The 21,336-nt window shown below is 43.5% G+C and overlaps 2 protein-coding genes across 4 annotated transcripts in view; one reads left to right on the forward strand and one right to left on the reverse strand.

Annotated features, from left to right (window-relative positions):
• Positions 1–11,451, forward strand: part of phlpp2 (PH domain and leucine rich repeat protein phosphatase 2) — a 33,532-nt gene extending 22,081 nt beyond the window's left edge. The window contains exons 10-19 of the mRNA XM_035396563.1: positions 26–86; positions 307–402; positions 832–987; positions 1,970–2,170; positions 2,392–2,554; positions 2,733–2,863; positions 3,192–3,305; positions 3,655–3,849; positions 4,971–5,199; positions 6,619–11,451. Of these exons, the coding sequence (XP_035252454.1) occupies positions 26–86; positions 307–402; positions 832–987; positions 1,970–2,170; positions 2,392–2,554; positions 2,733–2,863; positions 3,192–3,305; positions 3,655–3,849; positions 4,971–5,199; positions 6,619–7,911 (2,639 nt within the window). The 3' untranslated portion in view covers positions 7,912–11,451. The remainder of the gene's footprint in view (positions 1–25; positions 87–306; positions 403–831; positions 988–1,969; positions 2,171–2,391; positions 2,555–2,732; positions 2,864–3,191; positions 3,306–3,654; positions 3,850–4,970; positions 5,200–6,618) is intronic.
• A 5,416-nt stretch (positions 11,452–16,867) lies between these two features.
• On the reverse strand, positions 16,868–20,768 carry marveld3 (MARVEL domain containing 3). Of its 3 annotated transcripts, none has more exons than XM_035395246.1 (4): positions 20,726–20,768; positions 19,726–20,003; positions 19,337–19,434; positions 16,868–17,868 (listed from the first exon to the last, which is right to left on the reverse strand). In XM_035395246.1, the coding sequence occupies exons 2-4, from the start codon at positions 19,971–19,973 to the stop codon at positions 17,264–17,266; spliced, it is 951 nt and encodes a 316-aa protein (XP_035251137.1). In that variant the 5' UTR covers positions 19,974–20,003; positions 20,726–20,768; the 3' UTR covers positions 16,868–17,263. The 3 variants fall into 3 exon arrangements, with proteins under 3 accessions (XP_035251137.1, XP_035251136.1, XP_035251135.1); XM_035395245.1 differs by lacking the exon at positions 20,726–20,768 and adding an exon at positions 20,622–20,717; XM_035395244.1 differs by lacking the exon at positions 20,726–20,768 and adding an exon at positions 20,271–20,394.
• Positions 20,769–21,336: the final 568 nt, after the last annotated feature.

Consider the following 21,336-nt stretch of genomic DNA (forward strand, 5'->3'; position numbering starts at 1 on the left):
ATATTTTATTGTTTGTCTCCCGCAGGCCTGACCACAGTCAATATCTACCCAGTTCCCAACCAGCTGATGCACTTGGACCTATCATGGTAAGTTCTTGATAGGTCCATTGTCTCAGAGCAAATGTTAATACTTTTTGGAGGGAAATCCCGTGGATCTCATCAGTGACTATTACACAGTCGTTGATCCATGTTTGAGTGAGAGGCTCCCAGAACCAAATTCCGTATTGTCTTAACAAATGGTATTCACACTAAAGGCTTGTATTTTAATGCACATAAAAGTGAAATTTTGTTTTTGTTTTTTTGACAGTAATCTCCTTGAATACCTTCCAGACTGGGTGTGTGACACCAGGAAAATTGAAGTGCTGGACGTCACTCACAACTTTCTGTCCGAACTGCCCGCAAGGTCAGTATTTCGGTTAGATCTTAATATGCCACAGCCTTCCTGACTGCTCTCGTCCTCTGACATTGAAAGTTGTCTTTTAAAAACTTCTAATTTGAAAACAGAGGTCATCTAGTTTTTATTTGTATTTAGCATGGGAAGAATAGGTCTGCAGGTAGAGTGTTCAAAGATTAAAGATGACTGATACAACTGTGCTGTGAGCTCCTGTGTTGTAATGATGTAACATTTCACATTTCAAACATTACCTTTCAAATAAAGTGAGAATTTTGCTTTATACTGTTGCATTCAAACGCAGATGGAAGTTGTGCTTTATTTAAATACGCTGGGCCGTGTTTGAGGCCTGTATGGTCTGCAATGAAAGAAAGTTTTATGGATTTATGTGCCCTGGAGTCCCCATTTCATGAATGACCAAGTTGATGATCACTTTCTCAGACTGCTAGGTAGCCTGAGTCTGAGAAAACTGCTGGCCGGCCACAATCGGCTGCAGAGAGTGCCTGACCTGCTGGACCATATTCCACTGGAGATGCTCGACCTCCAGCACAACAAGCTGGGCCAGCTCCCAGAGAGCTTCTTCTATAAGGCGCTAAAGTAGGTCTCTCTCTTATTCTCTCTCTGTCTCTCTCTCATTCTTTCGCTCTCTCTCTCTCTCTCTCTCTCTCTCTCTGACACATTTTCACGTGGCTGCTGCAGTTGAGATTCTCTCCATTCTTCCAGGTCTGAAATGCTCATGGCTACTTAACCATTTACATACCAGGAATGATCTATGGCTATATTGTGTTTCTTACTGTAACTAGCTGCTACTGTTTTAACAGTCCTCCAGGCTGTTTCTCACCCTCCTTTATAGACATGGGCTGTTTCATTAACGGGAATTCCCTTCAGTAGCAATGGGCATTTCACACCGGGGAGAGAAACACTCACTGTCCAACTTGGTGGAGAAGGTTTGTTCAGCTTTTCTTCCCAGAACATTCAATCTCAGATCAGATTTCAGAATCTTTAGAATAACCCATAATCTTATATGACAAAAGCTGAAACTGATCCTAGGTCAATCACAGGGGATAGAATGCATGACTCCCATCCTGCCTCTGTAATATGAGCCACACAGGTCCAATAGCTTCTTTCTCTGAACCAGTCTCCCATCTCCTCTTGGATAAATCACAGCTGGGCCATGGGACAACCTACCTTGCTGAGATCCAGAACAATTTTTTTCCATTGTATCCATGTGTCTTTTTACAAACAAGATTATTCTTAATGACTGTATTCTCTCTCCGTGTTTATCTTTTGTCTTATTTGTCTTTGAAGTATTTCTTGGCCATAATTCTGTTTCACTTATTGATTTATTCATGTTATTCATTATCAGGGAACACAACTATACACCACTGTGTTCCCTGATAATCTCACAGTAAGATTAAGTGTTGTATACATTTTCAGGAACCGTTTGTAAATGTTAGCATAAACTGGGCAGTTACTTGAAATAGGAATATTCTGTGACAGGAGCTATGCAAGTGTACTAAATATAATGCTGTCTGGGTGGTCCTTAGCACCATTGTCCTTACTCATGTCCCAATCACAGCCTAAGGTACCTGAACCTGTCAGCCAATTCCCTGGAGGCTATCCCCCCAAGCAGCCAATCAGAGCAGAGTCTCAGCAACCTCCAGGAGTTGTACCTGACTGGCAACAATCTGAATGAGAACAGCGCCGCCCAGCTGGTGGAACATCAGAACCTGCGCGTCCTGCACATAGCCTACAACCAGCTTCTGTCCTTTCCTGCAAGGTGTGTGTGTGTGTCTGTGTGTGTGTGTGTGTGTGTGTGTTTTCCTGTCAACATTTCTGTCAGTAGATGCTTGCATTGTGAAGCTTTCATAAGGCTGGCAATATTTCCATGTAAAGTTATCAGAATGATCAAAATGAGACAGTTTATCCTGTGCTCTTGCTGCTCATGCAGAAAACCTGTCCTCTCCTGGCTCAGAATCCCCTTGCTATCCAATGTTTCAGTAAGCTGAGTAAACTGGAGCTGCTGGAGGAGCTGAACCTCAGTGGGAACAAGCTGAAGACCATCCCCTCCACCGTGTCCAGCTGCAAGAGACTGCACATCCTGGTCGCACACTCCAACCACATCAGCGTCTTCCCCGAGATCCTCAACCTTCCTGAGATCAGGGTCAGAGCCAGCCCTGTGTGTGTTTCTGTGTGTGTCTGTGAGGATGTCTGTGTGTGTGTGTGTGTGTGTGTGTGTCTGCGCATGCGTGTCCGTGCGTGGTGTGTGTGTGTGTGTGTGTGCGTGTGTGTGTGTGTCCACGCATATCTTCAGTTCCCCTGTGTAATTTGTTCATCTGCAGCTGGTGGATCTGAGCTGTAATGAGCTGACGGAGATCGTGCTGACGGACTCTGTGCCTGCAACACTGCAGGAGCTGGACCTGACAGGCAACAGCAGCCTCATCCTGGAGCACAAGACGCTCAATCTCTTCAGGTGAGAGACAGGCCTGTGCCAAACGGGGCTACAGCCAAGGGGAATCAGCTGAAGGACTCTGGGATTGGATTCAATGTTTTTGGGATTGAATGTAGGACAGTGTTTTGGATCCCTTGTTCCCTGTGAGTTGCTATAAATGACTAAATAATTGCATCAGGTCGGATACAAGCAGTGTAAATTGCCCTTGATAAGTTAAGAAGGAAAAATAATAAAGTTGTTGAATGGAAAAATGTATATCAGCAGGCAAACGTTATTTTAGATTTGTAACATATTTATAATACCCCCACTCTTGTCTTGTTTTTTATCTTATTTTGTGCGTTGTCCTCAGTCACATTGCTACCCTGAAGCTGGATCAGAAGCAAGTCATTATGACAGGAGACTCTCTAGGTTCCTCCATCCTGTGGAACCACGGATACTCAGAGCTGAGTGGCCACAGAAATAAGTGAGCAGACTGGAAGAGACAGAGAGAGTGTGTGTGTGTGCGTGTGTGGAGACTGGGAGAGAGAGAGTGTGTTTGTGTGTGTGTGTGTGTGTGGAGACTGGGAGAGAGAGTGCGTGTGTGTGGAGACTGGGAGAGAGGGAGAGAGGGTATGTGTGTGTGTGTGTGTGTGTGCACGTGACACTGATCCCCAATTTTATCTAGGATATAAATCATTATCTGCATATGTGTTTTAAAAAATGTATGTAATTTATTTTAGTTTTTATTATTTGTTTATTTATAAATTTTTATATGTTTTTTATTTGAATACATTTTGTGAGCATGTGCCATTGACCCTGTGTCCCTATTGCAGGTTGTGTGTGTCAGTGCTGGCGGTAGATCGATTCAGGGACAGCGCGGAGGCTGTGTATGGCATCTTTGACGGGGACCGCAATGAGGAGGTTCCCCGCCTACTGCAGTGCACCATGGCGGAGGTGCTGGCCGAGGAGATAGAGCACTCCAGCGTGGACACTGTGTACATGAGCAACACCTTCCTCACTTCACACCGGTACTGCGCCCCTGTCAGCTCTTATATACACACACACGCACGCACACACATATACACACACACACGCACACCGGTACTGCGCCCCTGTCAGCTCTTATATACACACACACGCACGCACACACGTATACACACACACACACACACACACACGCACACCGGTACTGCGCCCCTGTCAGCTCTTATATACACACACACGCACACACACACGTATACACACACACACGCACGCACACACGTATACACACACACACACACACACCGGTACTGCGCCCCTGTCAGCTCTTATATACACACACGCAGATGCACACACACAAACACAAATACGCATACACACACAGACACACATGCACGCATGCACAATCACTAAACCACACATACACACACGCAAGCAAAAATACCCACACAAAAAAAAACACACTAAAATGAGTAGCACAGATGTATAATTATTAACTGAAATTGCATTAGCATTTGATAACATTGTGTCGTGCCAGAGAGATATCATATACACCAGACTCCAGACTGTGTTACCAGACACCGTCGAAGCTGCTCTCGGCGCACCCCATAACTGAACTCTATGGTATCATTATAAACCCAAGCTAAGGCCATGAAGGCTTTGGGGATATAGGACATCATGCCTGCCAGGTGTTGAGAGACCCCAGCTAGGGCAGGCCATCAGCCCTTTGTTGCTTATGCTTGATTTTGTAGAACTTTATTCATGTTTTAATTGGCTGACAGAAACATACTTCGCCCTTTCAGATTGAATGGGCTCACCCACAGGGCTTATTCCTTTTAACATTTTGAATATGTTAATTTTGCAGTTGACACCCATTATTTTTGAGAGGGGGGCTGTGACACTTATGCATATGAATGAGACAGGAGATTTAGGTTTTTATGGGTCATAGACTGAAGTGTTTCTCTTGGTAAGTGAATTATACATACGTCCATGCAATGGAGCAGTGCCTTAACAGGAGCCACTCAGCAGTCCCCGTTTTGCATATTTTTAAATAAATTAGCAGGGTCAGTCTGACTAATGCAGATAAATGTAAATGCGGCTTCTGCAGTGAGACTGAGTGGATGCCCAGTCTTCAGGCTCTCCCCTACCTGTCCTCGTTGTTGTGCAGCAAACTGGGCATGGCCGGGCAGAAGCTGGGCGCCTCTGCGCTGCTCTGCTACATCCACCACGAGGCCTCCAACCCCTCCAACTTCAGCCTCACCCTGGCCAACGTGGGCACGTGCCAGGCAGTGCTGTGTCGAGACGGGCAGCCCCTGGCCCTGTCGAAGGTCTTCAGTCTGGAGCAGAGCATGGAGGAGACGGAGAGGGTTAAAAGCAGCAAGGCCATCATTACAGAGGTACCCTACTGCCAACACATGCACCATCATTACAGAGGTACCCTACTGCCACCACATGCGCCATCATTACAGAGGTACCCTACTCCCACCACATGCGCCATCATTACAGAGGTAGTCTACAGCCACCACATGCACCATCATTACAGAGGTAGTCTACAACCAACACATGCGCCATCATTACAGAGGTACCCTACTGCCAACACATGCACCATCATTACAGAGGTACCCTACTGCCACCACATGTGCCATCATTAGAGAGGTAGTCTACAACCAACACATGGGCCATCATTACAGAGGTAGTCTACAACCAACACATGCGCCATCATTACAGAGGTACCCTACTGCCAACACATGCACCATCATTACAGAGGTACCCTACTGCCACCACATGCGCCATCATTACAGAGGTACCCTACTCCCACCACATGCGCCATCATTACAGAGGTAGTCTACAGCCACCACATGCACCATCATTACAGAGGTAGTCTACAACCAACACATGCGCCATCATGACAGAGGTACCCTACTGCCAACACATGCACCATCATTACAGAGGTACCCTACTGCCACCACATGTGCCATCATTAGAGAGGTAGTCTACAACCAACACATGGGCCATCATTACAGAGGTAGTCTACAACCAACACATGCGCCATCATTACAGAGGTAGTCTACAACTAACACATGCGCCATCATTACAGAGGTAGTCTACCATCACCACATGCATCATCATTACAGAGGTAGCCTACTGCCAACACATGCGCCATCATTACAGAGGTAGTCTACAACCAACACATGCGCCATCATTACAGAGGTAGCCTACAACCAACACAGGGGACATCATTACAGAGGTAGTCTACCATCACCACATGCATCATCATTACAGAGGTAGCCTACTGCCAACACATGCGCCATCATTACAGAGGTAGTCTACAACCAACACATGCGCCATCATTACAGAGGTAGCCTACAACCAACACAGGGGACATCATTACAGAGGTAGCCTACTGCCACCACATGCGCCATCATTACAGAGGTAGCCTACTGCCACCACATGCGCCATCATTATAGAGGTAGCCTACAACCAACACAGGGGACATCATTACAGAGGTAGACTACAGCCTCCACATGGGCCATCATTACAGAGGTAGCCTACTGCCACCACATGCGCCATCTTTAAAGGGATAGTCTACAGCCACCAATAGGACATCATTACAGAGGTAGCCTACGGCCACCACGTGGGCCATTACAGAGGTAGTCTACAGCCACCAAGGAGGGTACATTTGATATAGAATACCCTAATGCACATGCACACTTATAGTGAATGTGCCCGAGATTATATGCACAGGGGGTATTTTAAGGTGGTGTTTGGGGTTGGATAGTGTGAGGTCTGAGAGGAGCCGTTATGGTGTGTTGCAGGATAACAAGGTGAGCGGGGTGACCCGCTGCTCCCGCCTCCTGGGCTGCTCCTACCTGTCCCCCTGGGTGCTGCCCAAGCCGTGGGTGCACACCGAGCCCCTCTGCTCCCAGGACGACTTCCTGATCCTGGGGAGCAGGTCGCTGTTCGAGGGGGTCTCGTACCAGGAGGCCGTGCGCACGGTACAGGCCGTGCGGGACCCGCTAGCCGCCGCCAAGAGGCTGTGCACCCTGGCGCAGAGCTACGGTTGCCGGGACAACGTGGGGGCGGCGGTGGTGTCCCTGCGCGTCGGGGAGGACGGCTGCACCTGCGAGGCCGAGGGGAAGGGGGGCGCGGGGGCGGTGCTGCCCACCTTCGGTCCCGCCCCCCTGGGAGACCCTCCCGCCCTTTCCTCCAGCAGCGGCGTCACCTCGGAGTTCAGTAGCGAGCTGTCCGCCTCGGAGGTGGGCAGCGAGGCCGGCTCCACCGCCTCTGACGAGCACCCTTCCTCCAGCCCCGCCCGGCCAGAGAGGCGCTGCAGCCTTCACCCCGCCGCAGCCGCCAGTGGGACGGGCGTCCCCGGCCCCAGCCCCGGCCCCGGCCCCGGCCCCGGCCCCGGGGTCATCAACACAGGGCTGTTCCAGCGCCAGCCGTCCTGCGCCACCTTCTCCAGCAACCAGTCGGACAACGGGCTGGACAGTGACGACGAGGGTCCACTGGAGGGCGTCATCTCCAATGGGAGCAAAGTGGAGGTGGAGGTGGACATCCACTGCTGCGCCTTTCCGATCCGTTCAGTGTCTCCTGAAGCCCTCGACAACCAGGACCTCCTTGACAACCAGCGGGGCTCCGTTTACCAAAATGGCGGTTTTGGTGGGAAGGCACGGCGCAGGGAGAATGTGGTTGTGTCGGCCACGAACGGCTGCCTTCTAGCGGTGTGTGGCAGGGAGATCTCTGACCTGAAAAAGTCCCCTTCCTCCTCCAGCCTTTTCGGAAAGAAGCTTTCCAACGGCTCCGTGGTAGCCCTGGAAGATAGCCACAACCTCATCGAGGTAGCCCTGGAGGCCCCCAAGAAGAAGTCGGGCTATTTTGCTGCCCCAGCCCAGCAGGACCCCGAGGACCAGCTGGTGGTTCCGCCCAGCCTGGAGCAGGATGTTAGAGAGCAGCTAAGGATCCAGAACGCCGTCACCCCTGGACCTCCACCCCTGTCGACACACCCCCCTGCCAGAGACCCTGAGTGGAGCCAGCCTCCTCCACCTCCCCAGGACCTGATCAGCACCCCTGCCCTGCAGCAGGAAGTCTATGACACTGCACTGTAGAGGGCGTGGAGCATAATGCCACGCCCACAGGAAATAAGATGCCATACCAAGGTTAGCCCCCTTGGAATATTACAGATCAAATTTCCTTTTGGGTCTGACCTAAGTCTGAGGCCCAGAATGCACAGTTATGATTGCATTGTGACACTTCCAGTGTTCTGAAACCAGTTTCACTGTGACTAATATTTTCTCTAGAAAATCTGTCTGAATATGTGACTTTATAGAAGATGATGATGAGGGCCAGAGAGCAAATTTGATTTATGGTAGAAGGCCAAAATCCTAAACTGAACTGGAATACCTTCTGTTAGTCGGTGTATCACTACAAAAGCTATAAGCAACAATTGCCCTTTACACAGTTTACTGTCACTGTAACTGGCTCTTTATTTACTTTATTCATCATCTTCTGTCCCAAGGAATCTAGAAGGTCTCCAATGTCGTAGAATAATCATGTGACCTAAAGGTGAAGATGGGACATAAAGTGCCTACTACACCTAACTCCACTGCTAACTCCCTGGCCTTGGCATGTCCACTGGAGTATTTATTTTGCGGAAGGTTATCACTGTGTGATAGCACCTCTGGTACAATCACCCGGCCAGGTTTCCCCTCTCTCAGACCTCAGAACCTGGCCAGCTGATGACACTGAGGGTGGTCTTCTGGGCTGGCTGAGCTGAAATGGGGTTTGCTGGACATATTCTGGGGTAATGGGAGGGTTTGTGGGAGGGCTGTTTTTTTATTTTTTTATAAGTTAGTGGCAAATGTGGTCCCAAGCAATATTTACTGAAAAGAAGGAGGGCCAATCACCAAGTGAATGCATTGAATGGTATCAATTCCATGAAGCACTGTTACTGGAGCTTGGTCCTGGGATGTGTGTTTGTGCATGTGAAAGAAATATTTGACTGTACAGGACATCATTTTCTATCTTCGGCATTGCTGCTCTCCCTAATTCATCTCATGTTCTTACCCGCTAACTGCTAGCTGCTTGCTTCCTCTTGAAACCAAACTCTGGTGGAACCAGGGTTGATGGCCCACCTGCTTTTTCCACGGTCTTTTTCAGGGTGCAGTGAGGTTGTGTGTGTGGTTGCTCCCGGCTTAGCTCATATCCCTGATCTACCCCACTGAGCTGGGATTACACGTTCCGCATTATCTGGAAAGCCGTGACATATTTCTCAAACAGTGAATAAATGGGGTTAATGGGCAATCAGCACTTGAGTCTTTCACAATCAAGGAAAGAGACAAAAATTATACAAAATTCCGGTGCTGTTTTGACATTCAACAATGGAACATATTGCAGATACCATATTATCACGTCCAAAACATAAAGGCCCGCTCATGCGCAGCAAGTCTAAAAGCAAAATGCATTTAAAAACGTAGGTGGTGTTTCTGGTTTTTCAATTACCTGCGCCTGTATAAAAAAAAGGCGTTAACTTTGAATGTAACATTGATAAAAGCCTAATTGGCTGAGTCATCTGTTTTTTTGTCTGTTTTTCTTCTATTAACGTTTTTAAACACATTTTGCGTTCAGTCTTTCTGTGCGTCTGCGGGCTTTTATGTTTTGGACTTATTTGTTGTCGATGCGCACCTCTATGTGGTATCATGAGCACAGTGATTTAAAAAGGTTCCAGAAACCATAGCGCTGTACTGATAAACCCTGCACGATCTAGTAGGGAAGCTGTGAAATAATTTAACTTGGTGCGTATGTATTTTAGTGTAGAGAGATCAAAGGGGAATGCCAGAGATGGTGAATCATCATGAAAAAACTGCAGAGTAGTACTAACCAGGAATGGCTCCCACTACCTACATTAACAAAACAGGTGGTAAAATAGGGAGTGGGATCTCTCCTCAGACTATACAGAACTCTGTTATTCCAGATGAATGCCTGTGCTACGGTGACTGTGCAAAATGTTTTTTGAGGATCAGCTGAGACTCAGTATGATACTGAAAATGCACTCAAAGTCTTAACCTGAGATTTTCACTCCATGGCCAAACATGTCCAGAGAACAGCAGAAAAGCATAATGGCTATATTGTAGTATTTATTTTTACATATAGGTAATTGAACAAATATACCTGCAGTTGTGGTGTATGTGTGAGTGTGAGTGTAAGAGTGGGTTTGTGTGTGTGCTTGTGCCTGTGTATAGGGACAATAAGGACTACCATAGCCATGCTATATGACTTTTACTGAAATGGTAAGGGTGCAGGAGCAGTACAGTCTGGTCAAATAGCACAGTACATTTTTTATCCATCCTTGTTTGAGAACCATGGTTCTGAAATATTTCACATATCGAAATATGGCAGATGGCGACATCTAGTGGTAATAATTGAGAACTGTTGTAACTGGCCTTGGCATTTTGTTGTCTTCTTTTAAAGTGTTCTGCAAACTGTAACTATGACCCGTGTTGGCAATGAATGATGTTTCACACATATTAAGTAGTGGAAAGTCAAATCATGTGGTATATACAACAAATTCAGAATAATCAAAAATTATGCTGGACACCTGACTTTGCTACTAGAGATACTGTACTGCTGACGTGGAGGTTATTTGTGTGTATATTGCTAGCTGACTGATTTCCAGTGGGCTTAACAGTGTACTGTAAGATTAAAACTGGCTGACTCATAGTGTGTTTCAAAGAGATCGAGTGGGTGGCCATTCGCTCCATCCTGACAGTGCTTCTGTAAGTGCCACAGTAAATCCAGGCACTCTTCTATTATTTAGGGATATAATGATAAAATATCTGAGGTTGATTTGACTACAGGTTTATGTAATCTGCCCAGAACAGCTGTTCATTTGCTAAGTCCGGCTCTGTGCCATACCTCATATACTTTGCTCTCAAACACGATCCATAGAATGTATTTTCTGTAAGGATGTGGGATTGTTCAGTTAATGTTTGAAGGTAATGGTCTCCAAGCTGATATGACCTACGACAGTACTAGTTTCTGGTGCAGCAGTGTGCCTCAAGGTCTGTCATTGACAGACACATAGTTACACGCTTTCTTTTTTTAGGCAGAGTATTCCACACATTATTATGTATTTATAAAACCTCTGGAAATTGGAAGAAAAGTAAAAATGTATAAAAATATTAGTAATATTAGTCATTTGTCGATCTGTCGGTTTCATGGTTATGCTGAAGGAAGCCTTCAACTAAATGGCTTTTCCTTTGTATTTAACTAGCTTGAAATGCTATTAGAATATACATGACAAATTATGGCAATGAACTCTAATGCTTTCTAATCATTAACAGAATTATCATTAAGTCATTTTTTTTACCAGTGAAAAATCTTATCATTGTGCCAAGATTAATGCTTAAAATGCACTGGTTCTTTTAAAAATAGGTTTGCATGATAAGGTTTGTGCTGAGATGACTGGAGAGATCTACCTTTCATACTATGCAGTAGGAATTTGTTCACTACAGTGTGTGTTCTGGCAAGATTTTGTGTCAGTGTGAGAGGCGGTATGTTCTGTTTTCTTTACACAAAATGCTCCCTTTAAAACAGTCTGTATGGCTTATACACTTTCAAAATGAATTATATGATTCAAGCGAGTGTAATTAATTGTTTTTACTCGAGCTTCATCTGTGTATATTTTAATATTTGAGTATATTTGCCATGCACTGTGGCTGTGGCACAGATCTGTGTAGAAATTGTTGTGGCAATTCTTGGCCTTTCAGATATGCTAAATCTTCTCTAAGAGAAAGCAGCCAATCAAACATGAAATGAAAATTATACTGTAAATACTGTAGTATACTAATACTAAATGAATTGTCTGATTCCTTTCCCAATAAGTGTGAGCTTGTCTATGAGCACACAGATGCTGTGCACTTTCAGTACTACAAGACGATTGGTAACAAAAGCGGGAGCTGGTTCGCCATCTCAATTTTGCTGTAGGTCATGTTCCCATGAGTACACAAAATTTAATTGGAAATGTTGGGATTTTACTCTGATGTTCAGCACATGGAGAAAGAGGAACTTTTAATATATGATTTGTTTATGAAGGCATCCACTTTGCCTTTTCATTTCATAATTTCTCTATTGAATAAACAGAGGTTTCTTCAGTTGTGGGCATGCCCTAGAGCTGGGCCTCTTTAGCAGTTCAGATCACCCTTACATAATACTAAAATCTCCAAAACTGGCAGTGATTCAGATATGAAGTTCCTTTCCAGCTCATGCACAGTGCTGAATCACAAATCTGCACACATTTCCTTCAGGAATTTGCACGCAAGAACCCAGAATGAATAATCCTAACCTTAATTTACCCTGTTAGCATGGCTAAGGGTCAGCTGAACTGAGTGGTGGTAGCTCAAAGCAAGCAGGCCGGAGCACTGCAACATGGGGACAAATCATGAACATTATTTTAAAATTATATATGCAAAGTATTTCAGATTCTTGTGTATATATTAGTGTGACCTTTAACTTGGTGTGGCTTAAAAATGGGAAGTTTTAAAGCACCGTTAAGACAGTGACTGTGTGTTTGTGTTCGTGTGTGTGTGTGTGTGTGCATTTGTTTGACTTGTTCAGTGCAGTGTTCAGCTATTGTGTCCATCTTTTGCCAGCTCTCTGGTGGTTCACATACAATAACTGGTGGGGTTTAATGTTTTTAGTGAGTGTGATAGCCCCAGTATATGTACAGTATTTGTGTATAGGAAGTACAGTAAGGCTAAATTCCCCTGGTATGGCCAAGTCACTCAGTTCTTGAAAACTTTCTACCCCAAAATCATGGGATAAAATTTCCTTATTACAATATGCTGATATGTGCTAAATACACAGGTCACAATTTAGACCCTCTTGAATAATCACTGTGAAAGCAGCCATTCCAAAGCATTGAAGGTAATTTACAATCATTGTAAATGTTTGGGCCAGACTCAGTCGGATTGCATCTGTACAACATTAGGTAAACTCCTGCAGAAATGTGCACGGGATGGGCTAAACCTGTAATAATGGATGAGATACACAGTTGAGATTTGTTTCTCAGTGGTAGCTAGTTGATTCAAAATTACGTGGGATGGGAGTGCAAAATGTGGGAGGGGATTTTCCATGTTTGGTCCATTGACTTTTCTAGAGGCCATATTTGCATGGGCATTCTTCTGAAAAGCATTAATGTTTGCTTTTTTGTGCACAATATTAGTTGTATAAACTGGGCATCATCATCTTAAAAAAGAACTACTAAATGTACTTGCTGCACAATATAAAAACATCATGCCCTCAAACGTGCACGTTTAAAAAGCTACTAAATAATGTGCCTTTAATCAAGCTCCCATTAATATATAACCTTAGGATGTTTGTAAACCTACTTGGTACACACAGAATTAATCTGTGCCACTTTGTTTACATTTTAGATTTAAACATTATGCTCTATCAGACCAGTTTCTAAATTATTTTTTCATACATTTCAACGGTGTAACCTATAATGTGTAACCTTAACTGTGTAACCTTGTGCCATGTGTTCTCATGATGTTAACCAAGCATTGTCTGTGGTTTGTGCCACTTTTCACAAAACAGAGTATTTCTTTTGAGAAATTGTGCAATTGTGTAATTGTGCTCTAGATAACAAGTCTTTAACTTGGTTGTCTACAGTATATTGCCTGCAAGGAAAGTTAAAACATATTATTTTTGTATGTCACCTTGGCAAAGCTGGTCCATTGTGTACCACATAATATGAAAGAAACCAAAATATGACAGTTATCAGATTGTGAGTGAGTTCCTTTTTTTAAAATACCACAAACTTGTGTGTGTGTGAGTGTGTATATAAACATACATACATACATACATACATATACTATATGGCCAAAGGTATGTGGAACCTGACATCCAACATCCAAAATTATGGGCATTAATATGGAGTTAGTCCACTCTTGGCTGCTATAACAACTTCCACTCTTCTAGGAAGGCTACCAGATGTTGGAGCATTGCTGCAAGAATTTGCTTCCATTCAGCCAGAAGAGCATTAGTGAGGTTGGGCACTGATTGGGGTGTACTGTATGACATGCAGTGTATGACTGAAGGGATGTCTGGACACCCCTTGGTCTGGGGCTGTTGTTCATGGTTTCGGCCAGGTCCCTTAGTTCCAGTGAAGGCAAATCTTAATGCTACAGCATACAATCACATTCTAGACGATTCTGTGCTTCCCCAACAGTTTGGGGAAGACCCTTTTCTGTTTCAGTAATGCCCCCAGGCACACAGCGAGGTCCAAATAGAAATGGTTTTGTTGAGAACCGTGTGGAAGAACTGGCCTACACAGAGCCCTGACCTTGACCCCATCCAACACCTTTGGGATCAATTGGAAAGCCAACTGCGAGCCAGGCCTAATCACCAAATCAGTGCCCGACCTCACTAATGCTCTTCTGGCTGAATGGAAGAAAATCCCTGCAGCAATGCTCCAACATCTAGTATAAATTCATCCCAGAAGAGTGGGGGTTGTTGTAGCAGCAAAGGGTGAAACAACGCCATTTAATGCCCATAATTTTGGATGAGATGTTGGATGTCAGGTGTCCATATACTTTTGGCCATATACTGTGTGCATATATATATATATATATATATATATATATATAGAGAGAGAGAGAGAGAGAGAGACCAGGACCAGGTGAAGTATTTTTGGTGGTCCACAGGGTATAAATGCATCATATTTCCTTCAAGGAAATTCCCTTTAATATTTTAAGGACAAAATATACATAGTATATCATTGGGGCCATATAAGAAAATAATTATTAAATATTCCTTGTGCGTGTGAACTGTATGAGTGGTATCTAGCAGTGGTTTGTTGTTTTTCTTTTGGGGTGGTTTTCCTAATTTAGTGTTTTGATTATTTTTGCGTTTTTGATGATGAATTCACGTACTGTATGTGTGCTCTGGGAATGTGTGTGTTAATAAGGCATTAGTTTCACTTTCTACTTTCGCAAGAGTGCACCATTTTGGATGTGGGTGTGTGTGTGTATGTGAATTACCCTTGCTTTGAAAAAGCTCTTAAAGGTAATGTTCCAGTTGTTTAATGTGTAACCGGAGTAAACACTGTCCAAATTATTATTATTTTTATTTCTAGAGATGCCCAAATATTTTTCTCACAATACCATGAAACCTGATGATTATTTTTTATACTTCATGCTGTTTTACAGGTCCTTTTCAGGAATTTAGAATTTAATTACATTTATTTTGTGACTGATTAAGGTACTTTATTTTGTTTTCATAACTGATTATTGATGTATTTAATGTCAGTCATGCTCAAAATGCTGTGTATGTGTATACAGCATACATGTATGCACATACACACCTATGATTAGAAAACATTTTTGTTTCTAAGGCATTGTTTAAGTATTTTAAGGATGCATTATATTTTTATGTTTAAATTTTAAGCATGGAGGAAACCACTGAGGAAATTCCAGTTATGTTGGATGTATCTAGTTTATGAAGTACTTTGTTGATTTAATGTGTCAAAAAAGACTGAGAGCACTTTTGCTGTTCATCAGCCAGAACTGAACCTGTTTGGAGTGGGCAGTGGTTCGTTGTTTCACTTGATATGCTGCTATGACTGGTTTTGGGCAGAAAAGCTGTATTTTTAATCAACTTTTCAACCAAAGTAGCAATAAAAATTTATATACTGTGAAATGTGGTTTTTAAGACATTTTTTATTTCTTGTTTTAAAGTGCCAGGTTATTTATAAACAATTTGTGTACCACAGAAGTTGGTTTTCTGTTGCATTATGGTGCTATGCTGCGTAAATAACTAAAACAGGGTGTTAGCATCAACATTGTTATTTCGGAATAGCGCAAATGGATAAAATTGTGTTTGCGCCAAAATGGCACCATTTATTTCCAGTTGGGACCAGTGGAGACCATTAACCCAGGAACACCCCCTTGTGCTCCTTGCTCTTATTTACATGGTACAGGCAAACCCATGGCACCAGCCCCCAGGCAGTGGGTGACCAGCTTCTCCAGCTTCAGAAGGGCGCTCACCTGATCCCACCCAAAAGGACAGGGTGGCAATGTTGCACAATGTTTAGGGAACTGGACTTGCAACTCTGAGGCTGTAGGTTCAATTGTCAGTTGGCATGGCACGGCCGTTTTACCCTTGAGCAAGGTACTTAACCTGTATTACTTCAGTAAAATATCCAGCTGGATAAATTGATTGTATGTAAAACTGTAGAAGTCAAAGTGCTGATTCATCCTGCTGCAGCTCCTGATCCTGCAATGGGGAGATCGTAGGCCCCAGGCTGAGAGACTTAAAGCCACTAAGGCACTAGCCAATCAGCAAGGAGTAGGAGGTCACAACATATCAGCAGAACATTCAGAAGCACTCCAGTCAGCTCCACCAATGCTAAAGAGGGAGGACCTTTCTCACTAGCAGCTAAACTGCCAATATGCTGGCAGGACTTTTTTTTTTTTTTTTTTTTTGCATTTTCACTGCTTTGTCACTGAAGGGAATGGATAAAAGGCAAGGTGAAAGACAGAGGTGAAAAGAGCCATTGATAGTTTGAAACTGGTTTGCACTGGTGCCACATCAGATTGGTGAAGACTCATTCTTGAGGTAGAGTGTATTTCTCTTTCTTAGGTGAACCGTGAGCCCACACAAAGGCAAGTGTGAAGAGAACTCGAGACTGACAGATACATGAATACAGAAATCAGATGGGAAGGGGACACAGGTAGGGAAGGGGGACACATGAGGAGGGAGGGACACGCATGAGGAAGGGGACACATGGGTGAGGAAGCATAATTGGAATAGGAGATGTTCTGACACCAGGTTGGAGACATATAGAAAAATAGGGGCACTCCCATACAAGATCAAGCAGGACGTTGTGTTTCACACAACTGTGTTTGCACTGTTCATTGGATTTTTCTGCCAGTATTTACTGGTTTGGCTGTGTTCATTCATACTTTCTCCTCTTTTTAAATGTAAGTCAATACAATGTTTATCAAAGCATAATGATTCAAATATTATTTTTTAGCAATTTATTTTAAAAAAACTGATACAAAACTTAAATTTGTTCATACAAATGAGAAAAAAATTTTACATTTTAAAATGATCACATTTAAAAATCTTTACAGCGTACAAACAAGTAGAAGTTAGAGGGTGATGGTAGCCATTGATACCCTCTGGCTTAAAAGTTAATCGGAGGTGAACCTTTGACTAATAAGTATGTATTTATTTTTTAAAAGTACACTTTTGAAATAAAATAACAGTGAAAAAAACAGTGCCTGCAGTTTAACTGCCAGACTCATACCTCCAACAGTCTTTCCATTAGATATGAAAGGTTCCTATAGATGTCCTCAGATCAGACGTTGGTTCTAAATCCCACCTCTAGTGGCAAATGTTTCAATCTTTTAACCATGTAGTTCTACCAGCTGTAAGGATTAGGGGAGGAAGCCCATTTTAAATGTCCTGTTGGGCCTTGCGCTTTTTCCTCTCTCGCACTGCCCTGAACGCCCGGATGGCCAGCACCGCGCTGAAGGAGAAAGCGATGACCCCCAGCACCCCAAAAAGCCCCCCGGCGATGTCCGCCCCGTGGAGCTTGCACTCAAAGCCCTGGTGCCCTTTGCTCTTGTACAGCTCCTCCCTCTCCTTGCAGATGGCGGAGTTGTAGGTCTCCTGGAGCTTGATGAAGTAGAAGGCCAGCGCGGGGATGTAGCCCAGGCCGATCAGGCCGTCCAGCACCGCCTCCACCAGCAGCACGCCGGGCCAGCGGTAGGGCACGCGAAAGACCCCCAGCAGGAGCAGGGCGCAGCTGTAGCCCATTAGCGCCCCGCCGCACGCCATGCTGAAGATGTAGGGAGGCAGCTTGAGCTGGTAGAACAAGGTGTCCAGCTCCTTCACCCTCTCTGCCTCCGTGCCCGTGAAGGCATTGGCACCCCCAAAGTAGTAAGCGTAAAGCCCCCCGAGGCTGGCCAGGTCCCGATAGCCCCCCGATGCATTGTACGACACTCCGGCGCAGATGACAATCAGCAAGTTTATAAAGAGGTCCATTGCCTGGCACAACCCTGTACCACCACACACACAGGGTGAAAAGACAGATATACAGAAAGATAGTCAGATAGGATATAATTACAAACTTTCCAGGGTAGGACTGATCTTAAATAATCTATACTCCTACCTCTTTCCTTTGACAATCAGTAAATGCGCTGCTCTGGCATGAGATACTCAGCAATGATATGATGGAAACTCATTCCAAAATGCATTACAAATGGTGTCTTGTTATTTGTGATTTATTTGTCAATGGTGTAGACATACCAGACATGCGATGACCGGGTTGTACTGATGAAAATCTCATTTGTGAATGGAAGCTTGAATAATAAGTTAGAATGTCTAAACATAAATCCGAAATGTCAATATCTGAACAAGTTAATTTGCACAAGTGAGCCACATTTAGATGATATTTTCACTAATATAGAACAAACTGAACACCATGGTTACTGACTTTAAAATGCTAGTGTTATTTTACGGAAGCCTATTTTAGTAAGAACAACATAAAGACAAATAGCGCATCAAAAACTTGATGCAATAGCCAGAAAACAAACAAACAAAAAAAACTATACAAAAATCTTTAAACAATTTGTACAACCTGCACATCTAAACTCCTCATTTTAAGGCTTTTCCATCACCAGTCTTTCAAAGCCTCGCTTGTCAAAGCAAAGATCAGAAACTTGTTACTGGTCTCTGTGGCTCACTTTCATTCCATCTCCTGTAATATCTCTCCATCATTCATTCACTGGCCATGTTGTATTCAGCCATCCTCTACCAACATACCTATCCTTAGGTCCTTGTCTTCCTCTTTGTCTCACCTTTTACACTAAATGATATCCAACTTAAACTGTCAATCACAGACCCTTTGCTCCTACACTCCATGTGTATACTGTTTTATGAAATGCATTTTTGCTCTATAAAAGAAACCTGAATGAATGGAAACTGAAAAAAATGGAAACATTTGCATACGGCAGGTGTTCGCTGATGTCATGCAATGTGTGGATGCAAAAAAATGCAGCTTATGCATGCACTGATAGGGAGGTCTACCCTTAATAGCCTAAATGAGCGGCACCAAACTGCAGCCTATAAAATAATCTCATGAAGACATTTTACTGAGCTAAGCTGGGAAATGCAATGCAGTTTCATTAAAGATACTCATCCGGAAAACATGCACATTATTCTTACGAAGGCCTGGTCATGTGACTGTATCCTGACTAACCTGCATAGCTACATTCCTCTTCTCTCCTACCAGGCTACCCAACAGCTACATATGCAATCAGACCCCCTCCATTTCCTACTGGTTTCATTTTAGGTTAATAAAAGTGAGCATATAATGGGGAACATTCCCCTCAAAATTAAACTGTACAAATAAATCCAAAGCAAAATGTTCTTTTGTAATGTAATGTAGCCTAGGCCTAATGCTCTTGTTCACATGTTTGTCATGTATTCTAAATGTATAAATTATTAGGGAGAAGATCCACTGACCTCTTGATGTTAAAAGGTATTTTAGGTTGTAAAGTGCTTCTCTGGACTGTGGTTCATAATGGTCCATTTCTGCAGGGGGCACAGCAGAAGGAGTGTACCTGCAAGAAGACAAAATGACTGTAGCCCTAGTAGACAGGGGATAGTAGATGTAGATAGATCTTGCTCACATATTATGTGGGTTAACACCCACAAAAATAACCTACAGTACATGCGTAAAACAACCAAAACAACCAGCTGTGCTAACTAATAACTAGTAGCCCTCCCCTGAAACAAATGTATGAACAGGCTTTCCAAAACTTGGGCAACACAAGCCGTTAATATCTTCTGAACCCCTCTAGTGGTGTCTGAGGACAGGACGCCAGCTGGACCAGGGATGAGTTTTATCTTACGTTTCTTGGCGTTCGGTTGAGTCCATGTAAGGTGGGGTGTCCCTCTGTCTGTCGGGGTAATCTCTGTCTTTATTCCTCCGGTCATGTCTTGGCTCTCTCTCCTCCCTGTATTGTTGATTGTCTCTTTGGTCTGTCCTGTCCCCCTCTCTCCTCTTATTCCTAGGATGGTCTCGATCACGCTGTGGATCCTTTCCTCCATTCGGGGAACTCTCATAGTACCTGCTGCTCTCTGACTTCCCTCCTGGCATAGTGTCTGTTCACTTGGCTTCAAAAAACAGCTGAAAATAAACTGTGAATTAATCTGATTTGATACGCTGATTCATGAACAGCAGCAATGTCCGCTTGTTTTGCATCTTAGGTGAAACGTTTACAGTAGTCTACACGCTTAGAAAAAAAGTAGGCTCTCATTTAACCTACGTCAAAATAATGTCAGCCAACTTAATGGGTTTTTATTGGCTACTTCTTGAACTTGTGGTTCCAATTTCCGAATAGGAATATATTAAGTAGGCTCCTTAAAACGAAAGATAACGTTAGTGAAATCATACCATGAACAAATGAGAAAATCGGCAACAGAGGCGGACCCATCCCATTCACCAATGGATAAACTGCAAACAGCAGAAATTTCCTAGATTTACTGGGTCACCTGACGAAAACTTGTTCCGCAAGAAATTCACAACATGATATTTTCACAGAACAATAGCCTACACTAAGAGGTACCCATTGAAAATTTGATATGGGGGGAAATAACAAGCATTGAGGCAGTTATCATTAACAAACATAATGCTACAAACACTATTTCTGTCAGCGACCTATTACTCAATATTTAGTACAAAACAACAACCTCGGATCATCACAATTTACACGAATAACTCGCCGATATAACCATTTTGCTATACCTTTACTTGACTTTGCCGCCGACTAATAGTAGGCTAAATCTTTTGTGTAACTTAGACTACTGTATCTCCCAAGGTGTGTGTTGGTGAGAAACGAACTCCCTTACCTGAGCGCTCTGTTCTCAACTCCGCCCTTCACTGTACACGTCAGATTACGCGTTTGGGTGAGTAGTGTGAGAAAAAAAAAAAAAAAAACCTGTGAAAAGCTCGTAGATACGTAGATGCCATAAACAAAATACGATACAGCTACCGATTGAGTAATTCCTGCTTCACGAAAGTGCATTTTATTGAATTAATATTTTCATGTGCAAAGTTAAAATACACGGAAAATGATAGGCTATGGCACATTGAGTCAACTGAAGGAAGTGCACAAACTAATTTCTCAATGTAGTTGTTCGTAGGCCTATAGGTAAATTGTGACAGCAATGTGAAATTTCGAATACATACTATAATCATCTAATTGATGTAATAAAGATACATTTAAGATGTAAGAGTGATATACAATATATGTGTTCACCAGCCCTGGGATGCTGAACACTTTATAGTATGTTGTATGTTGTGTACAGAAGTTGCAAAAATGCATCATTGACAGGCATAGATGAATAATACACTTGGAATGGGTGAATACATTTAGCCTTTTATACCTAAACGAAAAAAGGTTGTGTACTGTAGGATAAGAGTGTCTACTAAATTATGTGTGCACATTGTAGGGCCTACT

Source organism: Anguilla anguilla, chromosome 16 (genome assembly GCF_013347855.1).
Source record: "Anguilla anguilla isolate fAngAng1 chromosome 16, fAngAng1.pri, whole genome shotgun sequence".
NCBI lineage: Eukaryota > Metazoa > Chordata > Actinopteri > Anguilliformes > Anguillidae > Anguilla > Anguilla anguilla.